Source organism: Clinocottus analis, unplaced genomic scaffold (assembly GCF_023055335.1).
Source record: "Clinocottus analis isolate CAN_PGR_092001 unplaced genomic scaffold, fCliAna1.0.p SCAF_4, whole genome shotgun sequence".
Classification (NCBI taxonomy): Eukaryota; Metazoa; Chordata; class Actinopteri; order Perciformes; family Cottidae; genus Clinocottus; species Clinocottus analis.
In genome coordinates, this window is record NW_027176153.1 from 2231693 (window position 1) to 2243606 (window position 11914).

Genomic DNA, 11914 nt, shown 5'->3' on the forward strand with positions numbered 1-11914 from the left:
CCGATTTAACCTTTTTAGTACGGAGCTTGTCGCCAGCGACATAAAGTCAAACGCAAACTGGATGCAAAGCTAATTTGACCTTAACTCCTTATTACGCCATCGACGTAAATACAACTGATTCTGAACGCTAAGAAGGTCCATTACGGTAATGGTGGAAAAAAACAAAAAAAACAGCAACAAACATGTCTGTGGGGGTGGAAGTGAGCAGCTGTAGAGAATCAGGGGAGACACTTTGACTGGCATTTCACTTCTTTGGAAATAATATGATGGCATTGTAAATAATAGTATTATAGTTTATGAGAGTTCTGCCACTTGCTGGCCCACCTAAACCCCTTAATAAAGGCCATTTTCATGTCCCCACAAACACACAGAAAGACAGTTGAAATGGACAAAGAAAGTTATTCTGGGAGGAAACAGTGCCTTTCTGGATGTGTGAGGAGTACAATAATGGGTCCTGTCTTCAGCTGGATGAAAACTGCTTCACGGAGATAAACAAATCTCAAAACGTTTGGACATGAACACATATGAAAGCCTATATAACACGGACACTCAATGCTTTGGGGAAACAAAACTGTTTGAGAAGATGTAAAATAGGTTAAATTTCATTCCGGTAATCTCAAAAGCTTCGCTCATGTTCATTTTCAATTGTTCAAAAGAGAAATATTATGGAAAGTCAACTACGTTTATTCTTATTAAACACGCATATAATTTACCTACCTGGTTGATTAATTTATTACAAATAAAAATCCTGCATTGAATGGTACAGAAGAGGTCAAAGGGCCAAGGTGAGAAGATATATAGTGTTGGTCAAAGGCTTTGGTCCAAATGCCATTGAGATACAACAAGTTTGACAAAATCTTACAAGAACACAAACGAGATGAATTGTCTCTCTGTACTTCTACCATGTTACCTGTCTTGTGACCCCTCAGAGTGACCTCTGGAGCTGTAGGGATGCAGACCATCATGCTGTTACTGTTACTGTCATCACCAACATATAACTTGATCTGTTTTGACTCTGCTGTCAGTGTCTCAGCACCTCTGAATAAATCACATCATCTTCACGTAGCACTTTGGTCTCCAGAAGGATTCAGCTCTGTGTTGTGTGTGAACACTGTTTGAAGAGTTGACTGTATGACTTATGTTATCAAACTGAAACATGGAGAGCACAGCTACTCTCACACTTCTAAGATGTCTCACATAGTTTATAGTAGTCAAATGATTCTTAGACGTTGTTGCCTGTTTACAGCCGTATGTCTATATTTCTGCATGTACATTTAGATAAGTCATATTCATTGAATGTGTACACACCTAAAGCTGATTCTGATTATATAAATAATAATATATTAATTAAGGTAGTTTGCTGTTCCAGTGAAACTGAGCAACAAGGCCGTTGGGTTCCCCAGGTTACATGTCGGTTACTAAAACATTTACATCAGCCGGTCATATGACCTTGTTTAGCTCAGAGCAGCAGGTCATGACCGCAGAGCCACAGGTCATGACTTTGTTTAGCTGAGAACAGCAGGTCACAACCTCAGAGCAGGTCCTCACATTTTTATCTGAACCAATGACATCTGCACACTTCTAGATCAGCAAAGAAAGACAATCTTTGATATTTTTCTAATTCTGTATGTCAAACACAAGTTAAATACAGTACTCCCCAAAAAGCTCAGAAACCTTCAGAATTAGTGGTGGCTTTACGATTACATTCCTGTATTTGACTTGTGTTGCTGTATCTCAATTCTTCTGATTCTTCTGTCCAGTGTTATTGGATGGGAAATTCATTTTTATGAGACAGTGCCATGCTGGTTGGTCCAAAATGCAAAAGAGGAATGTTGCATTGTGTTCTGCCTCACATTTCCTTGTGTTGCATTCCAGACGCCAAGTGGTGCAGAGTGTAATTGCATCTTTGTTTAGCCCTCCTCTCTTGCCGTAGTTTGTTCCGATTCAGCTGAGAAGACATGCTGCAGCTATTTGTCTCACTTATTGTCTGGTAGCCTTTAAAGACCTAAGTCTGTAAGTACGTCTGTATGTGCATGTAAATATATTTTCCGATATATTCTCTGTCTGTTTACCGTTTCAGTTGTGTTGTGTGGATGCTAATCGCGATGCTAACTGTGATGCTAACCGCGATGCTATCCGCGATGCTAATCGCAATTAGCATTTTTATATTGACATGTCCCTTCTGCATTAATATGTTGACAACGTTAAAGTTAGCTTAAACTCTAATTAGTCCAGGAAGTCTGGTGTTAATGAATACTTGGCTTTTCCAGCATATTGATTGTATGTTTATTCTGAGCTTGGTATTCTTCTGTGCGTTTATGACACATCTGTAAGCTAATGTCATGTTCTGTTTCTACAGTTTTACAAAAACAAAGATTCAAGTAAAAACCCTAAATGCCAGCCTGGATTTCTGGTTCTTTATTTCCTGGATCTACTGTTAGCTATCTGCTAAGCCAACCTACAGAAGCAAGGGCAGAATAGTAAAAAGACTTATTACTCAACGGCTACCAAATGAAAAGTGGATTAAACACACTGCAGACCAGAAATACAGCTCATCAGCTATTATGGAGGAACACAAAGAAGAAAACCCTCTGCAAGACACATCAGATGTACAGTCTAAGTACTCTTCCTGTTCCAAACGCTCAAACCAATCTAGCCGTGCGTCAACACACAGCTCTGCTGTCACCAAGGCAAGAGCTAAAGCGGAAGCTGCTCGGGTCAAAGCTTCGTATGCTCAGAGAGAAGCAGACATGTTAATTGAGCAAGCACGGGTAGAAGCAGAAGACTCAAAGAGAAGAGCAGTAATCGAAGCAGAACAGCAAAGGAGGAAAACTGAACTACAGGCGAACCTACATGCACTGAAAAGTCAGGGCGCTGCTGTAGCAGCTATCACAGAAGCTGAGATCCTTGAAGCAGCTTATGAGGAAGAAGGTGGAGAAACACCAAGACTAAATGTGACAAAATTAACTCTGTATCCACCAGCTCAACGCACCAAAGAATATGTGCAACAACATTCTTGGGACCATGGTCAGCAACAGCACCAACTCACAAAACGAGAACCTCTCTCTCCATCAACGCGCCAGCCCAACATGGTCAACGATGATGCAGACAATCCTGGTCTCCAAATTAACAGTTTGGGTGAAATTCACGACCGCTCATTCCAAGAACTATCAGCACAACACCAGAGCATGAGCACAACCAACCTTCAGCGACGCCAGGTGAGCCCTCAGAATCACAGTACGCTGTCAGGTACAAACCATGCCATGCCCCCTAGAGCAACGCTGCATGTTCAATCAGACACAGCTGACTTAGCCAGATATTTAATTCGCAAAGAAATAGTTAGCTCTGGACTTGTAAAATTCGATGACAGACCAGAGAATTATTGGACATGGAAAGCCTCTTTTGCCAACTCCATCAGTGGCCTGAACCTTACCCCCAGAGAAGAGCTAGATTTATTAACCAAATGGCTTGGGCCTCAGTCTGCAGAGCAGGCCAAACGCATTCGTGCAGTCCATATAAATAATGCTAGCTCAGGGCTTGAAATGGTTTGGCAGAGATTGGAAGAATGCTACGGTTCAGCTGAAATGATCGAAAATGCTCTCTTAACAAAGTTAGATGAGTTTCCTAAGATCTCAAACAAAGATAATGAGAAGTTGAGGGAACTAGGGGACCTGTTGTTAGAACTGGACGCAGCTCGAAAAGATGGGTTCTTACCTGGACTCTCTTACCTTAACACACCTCGTGGAGTCAATCCCATTGCACAAAAGCTCCCTTATAACCTTATAGAGAAATGGATATCAGTTGGCTCTAAATACAAAAATGACTACCAGGTTCAATATCCTCCCTTCAGCATATTTGTAAAGTTCATTCAAGACCAGGCAAAGACAAGAAATGACCCCAGCTTTGCTGAACTTACCATCGGTGGTTCCATCAAGACAGATACGTCTCTGAAAAACAACAAACCATCTGTGTTCACCAGGAAGACTGAGGTTTCCTCTGAGGGTGAAGTCAAGCAAAACAACATGGAGAGACGGTTTGAGGATCCAGACAGACTCTGTCCATTACATAATAAACCGCATCCTCTAAGAAAATGCAGGGGGTTCCGCAACAAGACGATAGAGGACAGAAAAGCTTACCTGAAAGAAAAACGTATCTGTTTCAAGTGTTGCGCTTCCACAAGTCACTTTGCCAAGGACTGTGACGAAGCTGTGCAGTGCAAAGAGTGCGATAGTAACAGACATCCATCTGCGCTCCACCCTGGGCCAACGTTATGGGAACCAGTGAGCTCTGCTATTAAGGAAAATCAAAGTGGGGAGCAGCAAGAGGATGAGACACCAGAGGTCATGTCAAAATGCACAGAAGTCTGTGGGGAATCTGTCGGCGCGCGGTCATGTTCCAAAATATGCTTAGTCAAGGTCTACCCTGCAGAGAAAGCTGTTAAAGCCTACGCTGTCCTTGATGAACAGAGTAATAGGTCCTTGGCAAAGACTGAGCTCCTTGACCGTTTTGACATCAAAGCAGGTGCTGCACCATATATCCTTAAAACATGTTCAGGGGTTGTGGAAACATCAGGACGACGCGCAAGCAAACTTATAGTTGAGTCAATGGATGGCAACGTACAGATTCCTCTCCCCACACTCATAGAGTGTGACATGATGCCTGACGACCGTTCGGAGATCCCCTCCCCAGAGATAGCTCATCATTATCCCCACCTAAAGCCAGTTGCGGATAAAATCCCAGCTATTGATCCTGATACAGACATTCTCCTTCTCCTTGGCAGAGACCTACTACGGGTGCACAAGGTGCGTAAACAATACAATGGACCCAACAATGCACCATATGCTCAACAACTGGACCTTGGTTGGGTTATTGTTGGAGCAGTATGTCTCAGGGGAGCCCACAAGCCAAACAGCATCAACGTCTACAAGACTAATGTATTACCTAATGGACGTACATCTTTCCTTAGTCCATGTGTTAGCGCTATCCACGTCAAAGAGAAAGTTACCAAGAGGACATCAAGTCAGAGTAATCAAACCCTGGAAAACACAGAGCTCCTGGAGGATGACGATCTTGGAAGTGAGGTTTTTGTCAAGACAAAAGAGGATGAGAAAACAGCATTGTCGATCGAAGATTGGGTGGCTCCTTTACCATTCCGCTACCCGAGACCTCGTCTCCCGAATAATAGAGGTCAAGCAGCCAAACGTCTCTCTTCTCTGAGTCGCACACTAGAAAGAAAGCCAGAAGTGAAAAAACAATACTTTGACTTCATGCAGAAGATCTTTGAGTCAGGCCAGGCAGAACTAGCTCCACCATTGAAAGCAAATCAAGAGCGCTGGTACCTACCAGCATTTGGCGTCTACCACCCTCAGAAGCCAGATCAAATACGGGTGGTGTTTGATTCTAGTGCCAAGCACGAAGGCATCTCTCTCAACGACATCCTTTTGAAGGGACCAGATTTGAATAACACTCTTCTTGGAGTACTTATCCGTTTCCGCAAAGAACCTATTGCAGTCATAGCAGATGTTCAACAGATGTTTTATTGTTTCACAGTCTGTGAAGACCATCGTGACTTTCTGAGGTTCTTGTGGTTTGAAGGTAACGACTTCACAAGCCATCTATGGCTTAAGACGTGCAGCGCAAGAAGGACGTAAAGAACATGATACAGATGCTAAGCAGTTTATCATGAGGAACTTTTATGTGGATGATGGGCTGGCCTCATTTTCCACTGAGGATGAAGCCATCACTGTTCTGAAAAGAACAAGGGAGATGCTAGCTGAGTCAAGCATCATGCTGCATAAAATAGCATCCAACAGCACCAGTGTTATGGACGCTTTTCCATCTGAAGATCGTGCCAAATGTTTTAAGGATCTAGATCTGTCATCTGATCCTCTACCCCACCAACGCAGTTTGGGCCTCAGATGGGATCTGCAAACTGACAGCTTCTCCTTCTGCGTGTCTAATAATGGAAAGCCGTTCACCAAGAGAGGCGTCTTATCAACGGTCAACAGTCTCTATGATCCCTTGGGGTTCGTAGCACCAATCACGATTCAAGGGAAGGCAATTGTCAGAGACCTCTCGAAAGAAGAGTATGATTGGGACGCACAACTCCCAGCAGAGAAAGAAATCCGGTGGGATGCCTGGAAAGATTCTCTAATGGAACTTAAGCAGCTTCAGATTCAGAGGACCTACATTCCTGTTTCTCTGCTCGCTACATCACACAGAGAAATTTGTGTTTTCTCAGATGCATCAACGATGGCTATATCAGCTGTAGCTTACCTCAGGGCAGTTGATGCAGAAGGACAAAGCCATGTGGGGTTCATCATGGGGAAATCCAAGCTGGCTCCACGACCTGCTCACACTATTCCTCGTTTGGAGCTGTGTGCAGCTGTCTTAGCAACAGAGATCGCAGACCTGATAATGGATGAAATTGATTTGGAGATCCAAACAGTCAAATTCTACACAGACAGCAAGATTGTACTGGGCTACATTCACAATGCAACCAGGAACTTCTACGTCTATGTGGCCAACAGAGTAACAAGAATCAGGAAGTCCTCTCACCCATGCCAGTGGCACTACATCCGAACCAACCATAACCCTGCAGATCATGGATCTAGGTCTGTCCCTGCGGATCTTCTGAAAGACACCAATTGGTTTTCAGGTCCAGCTTTTCTGACCAGACCTGAAAAAGATGAAGTTCCACATCCAGAGATATTTGACCTTCTTCAGCCAGAGACTGATGTAGAGGTGCGCCCCCAAGTCTCAACCTATGCTACAAAAGCTACAAGTGGATTTCTCGGCTCCCAACGATTTGGAAGATTTTCCAGCTGGAGATCCCTTACTCGTGCAATAGCTAGGCTCGTCCAGAAAGCCAGAGCCTTCTCCAGAACGTCACTTCAATGTAGTCAGAAAAAGGATGAACTCCTTCAGGCAAGACTCATAATTATGAAAAGTGTACAACAAGACTTCTTCAAAGAAGAAATCAAAAACATCTCAAAGGGGGGCCAAGTCTCAATGCGCAGTCCACTCATTCGTTTGGACCCCATTATTGATGACAGTGGTTTACTGCGAGTTGGAGGCCGAACATCATCGGAAGACATATCCTGGGAAGAAAGGCACCCGATCATCCTTCCCAGGAGCCATCATGTTTCTACCTTGCTGGTAAGACACTACCACAAACAAGTTGTTCATCAAGGTCGGCACTTCACTGAAGGAGCTATTCGAACAGCCGGACTGTGGATAACAGGAAGCAAGGGATTGGTGTCAAGTGTAGTACACAAATGTGTCACCTGCAAAAGAATGAGAGGAAAGGTCGAAGAACAAAAAATGTCTGAGTTACCTGAAGATAGACTTACCTTGGACCCCCCATTTACTCATGTTGGACTTGACGTTTTCGGACCATGGACCATCTCAGCGCGTAGGACCAGAGGTGGCCATGCAGAAGCCAAACGATGGGCAGTCATGTTCACCTGTCTCAGTACACGTGCGGTGCACATTGAGGTCATTGATAGTATGACAACTTCCAGTTTCATTAACGCCTTGAGGAGATTTACTGCTATCAGAGGTCCTGTGAGACTATTACGTTCGGATAGGGGAACAAACTTCATTGGAGCTTGTAAAGAACTGCAGATTAACTCAGAAGATCTAGAGTTGAAAGCTCACCTTGGAGATAAAGGCTGCACCTGGATATTTAATCCACCACACTCTTCTCACATGAGGGGGTGTGTGGGAAAGGATGATCGGTGTTGCACGCCGCATTTTAGATGCCATGTTGTTGAAGGAGAACTGTCGCCTATCACATGAAGTACTTGCGACACTAATGGCTGAAGTCATGGCAATCATGAACTCGAGACCTCTAGTTCCAGTGACTTCTGATCCCGAGATGCCAGCGGTTTTCACGCCCGCAATGCTGCTTACTCAGAAGACTGACGCGTTATCGGCCCCGTCAGGGAAGATGGATCTCAAAGATCTCTACAAAAAGCAGTGGAGGCAAGTTCAATGTCTTGCTGAGACCTTCTGGAGACGCTGGAAGCAAGAATACTTGGTGACCCTTCAGTCTCGAAAGAAGTGGCAGTCAGAAAGACCAAATCTGCAAGTTGGAGATGTGGTACTCCTCAAAGACACTCAAGTTAAGAGAAATGATTGGCCGACGGGAGTTATTGTTGAAACCATTCCCAGCCGCGATGGTAGGGTTCGGAAAGTTAATGTCCGGATCATTAAAGAAGGCACCCCTAAGATGTATTCAAGACCCGTTTCAGAACTTGTTCTGCTCCTCAGTGAGGGGACTTAGTAGTGGTATTATAAAATACCAAGTGGGGAGTGTTCTGCCTCACATTCACACAGACGCCAAGTGGTGCAGAGTGTAATTGCATCTTTGTTTAGCCCTCCTCTCTTGCCGTAGTTTGTTCCGATTAAGCTGAGAAGACATGCTGCAGCTATTTGTCTCACTTATTGTCTGGTAGCCTTTAAAGACCTAAGTCTGTAAGTACGTCTGTATGTGCATGTAAATATATTTTCCGATATATTCTCTGTCTGTTTACCGTTTCAGTTGTGTTGTGTGGATGCTAATCGCGATGCTAACTGTGATGCTAACCGCGATGCTAATCGCGATTAGCATTTTTATATTGACATGTCCCTTCTGCATTAATATGTTGACAACGTTAAAGTTAGCTTAAACTCTAATTAGTCCAGGAAGTCTGGTGTTAATGAATACTTGGCTTTTCCAGCATATTGATAGTATGTTTATTCTGAGCTTGGTATTCTTCTGTGCGTTTATGACACATCTGTAAGCTAATGTCATGTTCTGTTTCTACAGTTTTACAAAAACAAAGATTCAAGTAAAAACCCTAAATGCCAGCCTGGATTTCTGGTTCTTTATTTCCTGGATCTACTGTTAGCTATCTGCTAAGCCAACCTACAGAAGCAAGGGCAGAATATATTGGTTCCCAACCCAAGTCCAGCCTGACGGTCTGCATCCCGACAGCTGTCAATTCCAACTGTCCTGTATATTTGTGGGGACATGAAAATGGCCTTTATTAAGGGGTTTAGGTGGGCCAGCAAGTGGCAGAACTCTCATAAACTATAATACTATTATTTACAATGCCAACATATTATTTCCAAAGAAGTGAAATGCCAGTCAAAGTGTCTCCCCTGATTCTCTACAGCTGCTCACTTCCACCCCCACAGACATGTTTGTTGCTGTTTTTTTCCACCATTACCGTAATGGACATTCTTAGCGTTCAGAATCAGTTGGATTTACGTCGATGGCGTAAGTAAATAGGGAGTTACGGTCAAATTAGCTTTGCGTCGAGTTTGCGTTTGACTTTATGTCGCTGGCGACAAGCTCCGTACTAAAAAGGTTAAATCGGATGATTCTTGACAAACAGACCACAGATTTGCTGCTTAAACAACTAACTTCCCGCCTGAAAAGTCCTAAAATGACATTGTGTGACTCAACAACAGTAGTATTCAGAGAACAACTTTCAGTTGAGTTTTCTCATCAAGTAGCTACAGAGAAGATCGCGTATAACAAGTAAATACATGAAATAGCGCCACCTGCTGGTAGAAAGGTAAACCTTTACTGTGGTCTCATACAGGCTCTGCTCTGTGTTCACTCAAGAAACGGCACAATACGATAAAACAATTAAATATGATCAACTCTAAACACACAAGTTACTTGATTAAACTATATTACGAACTGTGTTGCATTAAAAAAATGCAGCGATTAATTGAACAGTTGATTCTTGCTGTGCACATATATACATGTATTAAACTGCCTGTAGTCTCTACTGTTGCTAACTTAACCAGGTGTATTTATTCATATTTAATAATTAATCTTCTTCTAACATTACTCTGCGATGTGTTTGCATCATATAAGACTGTAAATGAGAATTAAAAGACCGTAAATAATAATACATAGTACTGGCTTTTATTTTGACATGAAAATAATCGTCTCTCTTTTCTCGTTTTTGGTTTCAGACGCCAAAAACGAGAAAACGGAAGTAGTTTTCCGTTTTCCCGTTTTTGGTTTGAAACGGAAAACGAAGAAACGGCCGTTTTTCCGTATTTCCGTATTCTCGAATGAACGATAAAACAAACGAACAAAACGTACACGGACCGGAAACGAAGAGCTTTCCTCTCTCTGCTCCGTGGATAGAAAGGATTTCAGCTGGAGGACTTGTTCAGGTAAGAAGGACACGCACAGGAAGGACGTTTATCATTTTATAATGCTAATTTATTAGTCCGGATACTAATATTAATGTATCTCAATAACCGTAATAATATTCAAATGAGAATGTAATAGTAATAATTAAAAAAACACATTCAAATGTATATATATATATATATATATATATATATATATACATATATATATATATATATATATATATATATATATATATATATATATATATATATATATATATACATACATACATACATACATACATACATACATACACAGTTTCCTCTGCTTTGGACGCCATCTTGTTTTTTTGTGATTATTGTTTCCATGGGGATGGAATGCCCCGCCCACTTTGGCTTCAAAGGCACAACTCTTTCCTAAACTCATTTGTACAACTGCTCCAAGCAATTCCTGACTCTTCGCTCATGCTTGCATGCAGTACGACAGGATCTACGTCTGAGAACACAAAAAGCAGATTTATTTTACTTTTCAAGACCAGCAAAGTGTTTCACTGCGAAGTCATTATTAATAGACCACGATCATCTTCATAAAGACGCCCCACAATCGTCTTTAAGAGGCGCGCCACAAGTATCTTTACGACACATTTATATTGATATTTCCCCATCTTTGCTTCAAATGTATCAAGGGGATACCCAGAGACACGAGGCTCAGCCTCAAGATGGTCCAAAAAAAGAGGCACAGGTTGAAGTAAAAGAAATTTCTGCTCAAAATGAGATGAAGGATCTCAGGGCGCCGATCCCGGAGAAGGAAAAAGCAATCCTGGATCTTACCGAGAAGCTCAATCTTGAGATCAAGCTGCGGTCCGAGAGCGAGTCCAACGCAAAGGTTCTTTATTCAGAGAGGGAACATCTAAAGAACAAGGTTGAGGGCCTCGCCATCAACCTGGAAACTCAGACCAAGCTGGTCCGCGACAGCGGCGAGGCCTGGCACCTCCGATTCTCCGCTCTGGAGGAGAGCAACGAGAAAGAAAAGGCGTCTGGATGGAATCTCAGGGCGACGATCCAGGAGAAGGAAGAAGCAATCCTGGATCTTACCGAGAAGCTAAATCTTGAGATCAAGCTGCGGTCCGAGAGCGAGTCCAACGCAAAGGTTCTTTATTCAGAGAGGGAATATCTAAAGAACAAGGTTGAGGGCCTCGCTATCAACCTGGAAGCTCAGACCAAGCTGGGCTGCGACAGCGGCGAGGCCTGGCACCTCCGATTTTCCGCTCTGGAGGAGAGCAACAATAAAGAAAAGGAGTCTGGATTGAATCTCAGGGCGACGATCCAGGAGAAGGAAGAAGCAATCCTGGATCTTACCAAGAAGCTCAATCTTGAGATCAAGCTGCGGTCCGATAGCGAGTCCAACGCAAACATTCTTTATTCAGAGAGGGAATATCTAAAGAACAAGGTTGAGGGCCTCACCATAAACCTGGAAGCTCAGACCAAGCTGGGCTGCGACAGCGGCGAGGCCTGGCAGTCCCGATTTTCCGCTCTGGAGGAGGAGAGCTACAATAAAGAAAAGGCGTCTGAATCGCATTTCAGGGCGACGATCCAGGAGAAGGAAGAAGCAATCCTGGATCTTACCGAGAAGCTAAATCTTGAGATCAAGCTGCGGTCCGAGAGCGAGTCCAACGCAAAGGCTCTTTATTCAGAGAGGGAATATCTAGAGGACGAGGTCAAGAGCCTCACCAACAACCTGGAAGTTCAGACCAATCTGGCCCGCCACTAC

General features: G+C 43.3%; 2 protein-coding genes across 4 annotated transcripts in view; both read left to right on the forward strand.

Moving 5' to 3' along the window:
• Nucleotides 1-9934: 9934 nt before the first annotated feature.
• LOC137800537 (beta-alanine-activating enzyme-like) overlaps nucleotides 9935-11914 on the forward strand; it is a 5723-nt gene continuing 3743 nt past the window's right edge. Inside the window, exon 1 of the mRNA XM_068597771.1 lies at nucleotides 9935-10182. Coding sequence (XP_068453872.1) covers nucleotides 10078-10182 — 105 coding nt within the window. The 5' untranslated portion in view covers nucleotides 9935-10077. The remainder of the gene's footprint in view (nucleotides 10183-11914) is intronic.
• The window catches only part of LOC137799936 (myosin heavy chain, clone 203-like), a 3327-nt gene continuing 1918 nt past the window's right edge, over nucleotides 10506-11914 (forward strand). Inside the window, exon 1 of one of the 3 annotated variants that reach the window (XM_068596840.1) lies at nucleotides 10506-11914. This exon is cut by the window's right edge and continues 751 nt beyond it. In XM_068596840.1, the coding sequence (XP_068452941.1) occupies nucleotides 10820-11914 (1095 nt within the window). In that variant the 5' untranslated portion in view covers nucleotides 10506-10819. The other 2 variants (XM_068596841.1, XM_068596842.1) reach the window with 2 other exon arrangements.